Source organism: Nyctibius grandis, chromosome 1 (assembly GCF_013368605.1).
Source record: "Nyctibius grandis isolate bNycGra1 chromosome 1, bNycGra1.pri, whole genome shotgun sequence".
NCBI lineage: Eukaryota > Metazoa > Chordata > Aves > Nyctibiiformes > Nyctibiidae > Nyctibius > Nyctibius grandis.
Window position 1 is genome coordinate 2,075,735 of NC_090658.1, and position 8,636 is coordinate 2,084,370.

The 8,636-nt window shown below is 45.0% G+C and overlaps 1 protein-coding gene across 1 annotated transcript in view; it reads right to left on the reverse strand.

Moving 5' to 3' along the window:
* The window catches only part of EFEMP1 (EGF containing fibulin extracellular matrix protein 1), a 48,512-nt gene extending 41,702 nt beyond the window's left edge, over window positions 1-6,810 (reverse strand). The window contains exons 1-4 of the mRNA XM_068404740.1: window positions 6,706-6,810; window positions 5,998-6,085; window positions 3,013-3,061; window positions 2,571-2,834 (exon numbers count right to left, since the gene is read on the reverse strand). Of these exons, the coding sequence (XP_068260841.1) occupies window positions 2,571-2,834; window positions 3,013-3,061; window positions 5,998-6,078 (394 nt within the window). The 5' untranslated portion in view covers window positions 6,079-6,085; window positions 6,706-6,810. The remainder of the gene's footprint in view (window positions 1-2,570; window positions 2,835-3,012; window positions 3,062-5,997; window positions 6,086-6,705) is intronic.
* Window positions 6,811-8,636: the final 1,826 nt, after the last annotated feature.

Below are 8,636 nucleotides of genomic sequence, written 5' to 3' on the forward strand. Positions count from 1 at the left end.
CAGGGCTAGTGTCGTTTCTGCACGTTTATTCCAAGCACAGAAATCACCAGAAGTGTTTGGCCTATCACACCCTCACTATTCAATGTTTAAAAAGGGAGTGGACATTCGTATTAAAACAGAAGGCCCCTCATACTCCAGTATGATGTCAGTAATAGAGCTCCTCAGAGCGTGTTATTGTTTTAAACAGAGGTCTCCACACTTCCACATTGGTTATAAAATACTTAGTGCTGCTGGACTGGAAGGAAAATGTCATACATCTGCAAACAATTAGAAGGAGCTGGACTTCATATTTGATTTACTAAACAATAAAACAAGCTTAAGTGTGACTATATGTGTAAGTTACACTCCCTAGGAGCCTCAAGCAGTTATCATAGCAAAGTCTTTTAACCATAATTAAATAAATCCACAGTGGGACCATTGCTGATCAAGATTATCTTTTATAAGATATTTTCAGCAGTGAAAAGCATGAAGATCATGAAGTTGACTGCATGCTTTAAGTGCTCCAAAAGTCTTTTATCCTTTCTTTCAAGCACACTGTCCACTACCCTCTTTCCAGCTGGAATTCGTTCAGTGCAATGTATTTCAGCTTTTAAACACTAATATTTCCATGCTTTCTGTGTTCAGATTGAAGTTTTGGCACGAGGAAGATAGTAGCAAAACTGATTTAGTCAAGCCCAAGATTTCACCATAGTTTGTGTCTGCTAGTTAAAAAGTTCTAGTACTATAGCAAGTTAGTTGTTATAAATTAACCAAAGATTTGTTAATTGAATATTCATATTTAGTTGCAAGTTTCAGGAAGCCAGAGCAGGGAGTAAAATAGTAGTAACGTATCACCACCAATCTTCTCCTCAACAAAACACAAACCTCAACCACTTGTCAGCCTCTAAGTTAACTTAACCCTAACTCGCAACCTTTATTAGGAATACAAGGCATTGGTACTACACTGTTAGACTTTCCTATGGTATCTCTGATTTATACACCTAAAGCCATTGTAGCAGAAGTGACCTTCATGTTTGGAAGTCTTCTAGTATTACTCGCATTTTTTTATCAAACAAAAATGTTGTTACACGCTAAAGTTGAAGCAGTTTATTGCAATTCACCTGCTGAGTGCCAGCCCCAGTAACACAGCATCACCTGAAGGAGGGAGTGCTGGATCAAAGGCAGGAGTCCGGTGTGCTGTTCCTGGTTCTGCTGCTACTTTGCTAAGTTAAGCTAAGGAAAAAATCATTTGCCATCCTTGGCGTTGGTTTTCCCTTGCTAACCCTAAGTCAACGCTCAGGGTGAAGGGGATCATGGTACTGGCCTCCTGCGGGAGGTTCTTTACGTGACATTCTTGAATTAGAGTGACAGAAATGTTGAACATTAGCAGATAAGCCAGAAATGCAACTCTGAGGCTTTGCCTACAAAAATAACTTATCCAGCCTCCATGATGATTACTGTGCTTCAGAATGACAGGGAATTTACTTACTAGTGATAAATAATGTTCTGTATACACGAATACCAGGGAGAAAGGAACTACCACTGCATATTACAGCTTGCCCTGATTATAGTCACTCAAGTACTATTTTATATGATTATACTGTTACAGGCCACAAAGTGGAAAAGATGAACCATGGGGTCAAGTTTTGCCCTCTGTTTGCACGGGTATCCCACTAACGGGCTTGAAAACCAAGTTTGTGAACAAGGAGTAGAATATATTTTTTGTGAAAGAAAACAAAACAGCGGATGAAACATTTGTTACTTCAGCAAGTATAAGAGTAAACTATTTATATAAAATAATAAATGAAACAGTCTTAGTTTACAGTAGTGCTTGTGAGTCTGGTTCCTGAATGCATACAATTAACATTGCTAATACCCTGAGAATTTTGGCACTGTGTGTGGCATATGTACGCTCAGATGGAAGCTCTGAGAAACTATTGCCATAGTTTCAAAGACTGGCTGGACTAGGACTGGAAGTAAGCTGGCAGGGGCTGCGTACAGCTACTTCCATGGAGATCAGAAGAGCACAAGCTGTTCAGATGTTTGGTTCCTACCACTTGAGAAATATTCCTCACACATAGTAAATACATTGTATTCTTCTGCATTACAATCTGGTCTAAGCAAAAGTTCACCTGGTGGTTATTTTTTTGTTCCATGCAGCATTCGCTGACTGAAAAATACACAGTTTTGCAAATCTTCAGAAATTGTCTATACCATGACTTGCTGTGTTGCCTGCTTTTTTCAAAGTGCTGCCTCTCCTGGACATACTTAATACAATACAAAATCCTCGACTAAAGTTTCTTGCATTAAGGGTTTTTTTGAGGATCTACAGACAACAGAATTAATTCTACTCGTTAGCCTGAAATAAATGGAACAGACTGTAAGGCTGCAACAAACTGCAAGATCTGTTACCCTGAACAATAACAACATGTGTTTTATTTACACATCTTAAGTGTGTACGTGTCCAGTTTAATGGTGCAACAATATATCCTAGTAAACACGAGAGTTATAAGCTCATTTCCCAGGTGTTAGATTTATTATCACATACACTCCGATTATACTGAAAGTAAAACATACGGCAGCTTGCTTACCTTGGCACACGTTGTGATCACTTTGCTCATACCCAGCTGCACACTGAATTTGATGAGTTGGGTTTGGAGGAGCACGGTGAGGATCAGCTGGAGTCCGTCGAATGACGTTGTTTCGACCACTAGTGGATTCAGCTGCTGCTGCTTCTTCTCGCTCATTTACAATAATTTGCGCTGTTCTAGGTAGACAGAGGTATCCTCCATAGTGGTTAACACATTTCATCCCACCTTTACATGCATCTGGGACTATTTCACATTCATCAATATCTGTGGTTAGCAACAACACAAGTCATGCTTTTAACAGTCGAACCTTCTGCAACAGCCATTAATACAAATAACACAATGAGACATGCAAGCACACCTCCCTGTCCAAAACAGGGGCGTGTAATGGTAACACTTAAAGAATACCAATGGCAAGTCTGTCTTGGAAAATTAGTTACTGTACCTTTGCACCGCTGCCTAACAGGATCCCACTCATAGCCATCTGTGCATTGCTACAGAGAAAAAAAAAATAAAAATTAGGCTACTCGGGATTCTTTATTTTGGAAAAACAATCAAGCATGTTGCAATAAACTCAAAGTTTGACACTAAGGGAAAGGCAATGTTCCCATAGCTTAGTAAGCTAGAAAAATGGCTATTGGTACAGCATTGCTGTGCAGGAACAAGAAGTAGTGTGTACAGAACGAGCCTCTATCTCAGGAAGTTCCTAAGATGTTTGCTCTGAGTAGGTAGGTTTTATCTGGGCTGGAGAACAAAGTCGGAAGAGCATTGCTTTCTCCTTGCCTTGTTCCTATACAGTTTTAAAGCATCTGCCATTAGTCATAAGCTGAATCCTAGAACAGATGAACCTTTGGATTGACCCAGCTGACCAGTATGAGAATCTTCTTATGAAAAAGCAGCACATTTTTAGGAATTTTTATCTTGTTCACTGCCTTCCAACAGGTGAACATCTTTCACTCCTGGGAGCGGTTTGCCAGAGGGGCTAACGGGCCTCTATGCCCCGTACTTCATCCTCTCTCCCATTAGCACTCTAGCAATGGGGAAGGATCCCAGGACAGCTGGAAATTCATTCACATGCTTTTTGCTCACATGACTCCAGGAATTGCAGTCTAGGAAGAACAATTTATATTGTGAGACATACAATAAACGGTTAGAGTTTATAACAGTGGGACTACTTACATAAATAAGACTTTGCAAAATTCAAACAAGACTATACTCAGCAGCTATTCATATCAATGCAGACCAGTAAGTTCAGGAAGAATTTAAATATTCTGCCCTGCAGTTAGCTAGGCATCTTCATTATTCCTCTGCCCAAAAGCATTAAGTTGTCTGGAGGGCAGTAATTTTAATCAGAGGTGACAGTAGAGAAACTGATTAGCAAAGTATCACAATGCTACCAACTGCAGCAGACACATTTAAAATACCAATGAATCAACTGAGCTGTACTATGTAGGTGCACACGCATCCTGTGCTGCTCAGGATATTACTTTAATGGCCCTATAGAAAAAAAAAGAGTCGGCTAATGTAATTAGTCACAGTCAAGCAAGCTAAATCTTGTTGCAACTCCTCTGCTGCAGAGGAACTATACAAGTGACAAATTTGACCTTCTGATGCCAAGATCCACTTGATCTATGTACTATCCTCAAGTTATTTTGAGGAACTTGTTACTAAAAGACACTGACTCAGCAACAGGATTGAAATATTTCTTTATTTGCAGGTGATACCAGCGATCTGACAAACGTAGCAGCGAGCTGTAGCTTTGGAGGCTTTTTCTTCCAAAGGGGTAAGTGGACAGCAAATTGTATTACAATTCTCAATCTCTAAAGGAATGACTACATGCTGAGTTGACACCACCAAAGTTACTGTAGCTATGAAAACGCAAACCCAAAGGAAAACAGCTAATTCATGCATTTACTGAATCACCCAATTCCTGTTAATGCACAACAGAAGTACTGTCTATTTAAGTGTAAGGAGCCAAGTCCATCTATTACTGCAGCTGAAGGGACTCTTACAGTAGAAGAGGATTTGGCCCTAAATGAATACAACGTACGCATGAGAAACAGTAGCATTCTAGGAGTAAAATTTCCAAAAGCTAAGTGGTTTTTTTTTGTTAAGGAGTTTTACATGATTATAACCTAATGATCACTGAAGCACCTAAATGCTAAGACCTCTTTGAAAGAGGAGTATAGGAACCCAAGTCATGCTAGAAATGTTCCATTGGTATAAACAGAACTATGTAGGCTTATCAGAAAACGCTACTTAAGTTTTTAACAAGAACATGTAATAAATGCAGAAAAGGAGGGGGGTGAGATCCCTATGTTAGCCTAGTTTTCAAAGATATGTAGATCTTCAGTTTCCACTTATGTAGAGGGACTTAAAAATCACAGAAGCCTCTACATAGAAGTACTCCCAACCTTCAAAAAAAATCTATTGCTTCTAAAGCCCAGTGTTAAAGTATTTTATGACTGACTTCCTCATGCTCACTTGAGGCTTCTTTGAGCCCCGTCTTCTACGGTAAGGTCCAACTCTGCAATATTTACTTGCCTGAGCCATCCCACTGACTTCAGTGGGATTACTTGTATAAGACACAATCTCAGTCTTTGGCTGTGGTCCTCTAACTTTTTGCATGTGTGCAGAATTTTCTGCTTGTGTGGCATTGCGCTGATGTCTGTACACATATTCGGAGGTCCACCCATATGAAGTAAGTTGCAGGGATTACAACTGTAATCAGATGTGAAAATGTGGGTTTTTCCCCAGCCCAAGCCGATGTAATTGCCACTCCTTCTGTGACATGAATTATGCAAGGCAAAGACTGAACACAAGCAGATTAGGGAAAAAAAAAAAAAAAAAGCCTTATAAAAAGGCCTTTAAATCTCTTGCCCTAACACTTGGTTACAAGCAGAACCTATTTCTTGTACAATTTTATCAAGCCATGCAAACCCACTGCTCAGGACCAGCTCAGAAACGACCAGCCCTATAATCACTCCAGGACTTAGGTGCTTCATTAAGAGCACTGAATTCTGCAGTACTTACATTTTGTTAAAACCAGCTTGAAATAGCCAAAAGAAAACACTAAAGAATGTTTGACCTAATTATCTGTCAAATCCCATAGATTTCAAATAAAGGTCCTGGGGACCCTGTCTTTATGAAAATGGATTAAAAAATATTAAAACCTCATAATTTTTAGCTCATCAAGCTCAGAAGATGGACAAGCTTTTCAGAACAGGCAGTTGTAGCCCGTTTTGCTCATTCTTGTCAACTTTAAAACACTGTTTCAGTGCAGGAACAGCTTATTCTATGGTTAACATTCGAACTCAAAGAACTTTGCATTGCATGCTATACATTGGCAAGAAATTTGGTTTTTCGTAAGGGTCATTTAGAAAAGAATCCCTGCAAAGCAGTAATTATCTCGAACTCTATTAAACCTTACCGTGTACGTTATGGTTTCCTCAGTTTCCTGCGAATGTACTGTAATAAGAATGAGAGCAGCCAAGAACGTAGCTGTCAACATCGTGAACCTTGAAAGAAAGAAAAACAAATAAAGCGGGGAATATTTTTAGCGGTCTCCTCCGCTGGAGGAGGCAACCGGCACCCCCGGGACCGGGTCCTGCCCCGGCTGCGGCCGCGGGGCGCCCGCCCGGCCCCTACCTGGGGGAAGCGGCCGGGACGCTGCCCCTTTTCCCCTGCAAGAAGAAGAGGGTGAGGTTTGGCTGTGCTTCCAGCCCGTTGTATTTTATCCAGCTGAAGCGGGGGGAAGAATAATAAGAAGTAAATGGAGTTTAAAATAACATCGCCCTTAACGCCCCACCGGGCTGGGAGCGGTGCGCTGCGGCGCTGGGCAGGGAGCGGGCGGTGCGGCCATCGCACGCTTTGGGGTGGCAAAGCGGTTTTGCCGTAAAAGCTCTCCGTCGGCCGGAGGGGAGACCCGGCAGGGACGAGACCCGGGGCGGGGGTGACGCGCCGCAGCTCCCCGCGGGGAGAGGGCAGCGGGGGCCGAGGTGCGCCGCGGCTCCCGCCGGGCACCTGCTGGGCTCGGCCCGGGGCCGCCCTGCCAAGCCCCGCAACCCCGGCCCGGGGAGCGGCCCCCCGCCCCGAGGGGCAGCGGGGCACGCAGCCGCACCGCCCTGCCCGCTCCTACCTGCGGCGGGGCCGGTGCGGGCGGCGGCGGTCGCTGCTCCCGGCGGCGCGTTACCGCGGCTGCCTCGGCCCCGTCCGTCCGTCCGCTGGCTCCGCTGCGGTGCCGGCGCCCGCTCGCTCTCCTTTACCCCCCCCGCGGGCCTTCAGCTAAATAGAACCGGTCCCGGCTCCTACCGGAGCCCCCGGACGCCCCCTACCGACCCCGCGGCGGCCGGAGCCCTTCGGCGGGGCGGGGCACGGCCCTTCGCCGCTCCCCGCGCGCGCCCTCCCGCCCGCCCGCCCGCCGGGGCGCCCCGAGGCGGGGCAGGTGCGGGGGCGCCGCCGCCATGTTGGGTCTGTGAGGGAAGGGGCGGCGGGTCCCCGTGGCCAAAGCCGCCAGAGGCGCCTCGCGGGGAGGGCACGCGGGTCCCTCTCGCCATCCCGCCCGGGGAAGCCGCGAGGGGAGGCAGGGCTGCCGCGCCCGCCACCGCCGCTCCCTCACGCAGCGGGGCGCGCAGCGAGGGCGGCCGGCGCTGCCGCGGTTGGTGTCTCGGTGGAGGCGCGGGGCGGCCCGTCACGGCGGGGCCTGGCGCGGGGCGCGCTCCTGAGGCTTCGAGTGTTGGCGGCTGACGGAGGAGCCCCACGAGGCAGAGGTGGGAAGGAGGGACAGGCCGCGGCCCTTGATGTACCCGGTGTAGGTTAGAGCAGGCCTGTAGGAACCCTCCTGTGTGTGGACGCCGGGCTTGCTCCTCGGAGCGCGTTTTTGAAAGCCTGTGTATAAATACGTAATTTTTTTAAATTTAAGCTGAATTGTGACTTCGCAAGCGATAGTATGGAGCGTTTATCCAGTTAGGCACGCTATTTACAATTTAAAATAGCAAGACTGATGTGTTCTCCTGCCCGTTCTGAATTCGGTAAATAAAACCCACGAGGAGCCTTCATAGGGGAATGCCTGTTCCTTTAGACACCGTGTAAGTTCAGCAGTCCTTACTTTTACGAACTTCTTCTGTATATGAAATATATATTGTTTCCCTACCTAGTGGGAAAGTTACTGGACTGAAGGGAGGATGAGCAGGTGTTAGAGAGACTTAGAAGCTCTGGTAGGTGGCGTGGTTATGGTGAGGAGCACCGTGCCAGGGAACTCTATTTCTACAGAGGGATAAGCTGTGGCTTTATTTAGGTCCCCAATTTTGCTTCTGGGAGCACTGTGCATAGTAGTGCAGCCCTGCTCTGTTCCTTTAATTTTAAAAAAAGTTTTTACCTCCTTAATGTTGACCATGAAGGGCCTGGAGAGCTTGAGATCTCCTGAAAAAATGTCATACTAGGTTGCAGACCTCTGGCACTGTTGGCCTAGATAATAGCTTTGCTATATAATCCCTTAAATTCTAATTATTAAATTATATTTGATCTTACATAAAGCATAAGTTCTTTTTTGGATGGCCATACAGTGCATGTTAATTTTGTGTCTGAATGAAATAGCTTCGCTTCTTACGTGAATGTCCTGGTTTGGCCTAAACCAGGCCAATTTTCCTCTCAGTGATTTTTGCTTTAGAAACAGCCAAGCTGGTAGTTTCAGAATACTTTTAGCTGTAACAATATGTTGCCTGTCTTTTTTTTTTTTTTAGGTAGTTATGAGAGAAGACAGAATTTTTTCCTCTCTCACTGCGGTTTCAGTGCTTACAGGTAAGTGGGACTCCTAAAAATGTAAGACTTACAGTCCACGTACCTCACTGGTAATTAAAGTACAGAAGCAACAACATGGTGTAATAGAGAAAATTTAGGTTGACTACGTTTTCAGGACATTTTGCATGTACTTTGCTGGCCTATTTAACAAGCTATCTTTTGGCACCTACTTTCCCGCTCAAAAAAAAGATTCCCTTAAAGCCTATATGTCTTAATCTACCAGCTAGGAGAACATTGCCTGAACCACAGAGCTCCAGTTGGATGGTTGTG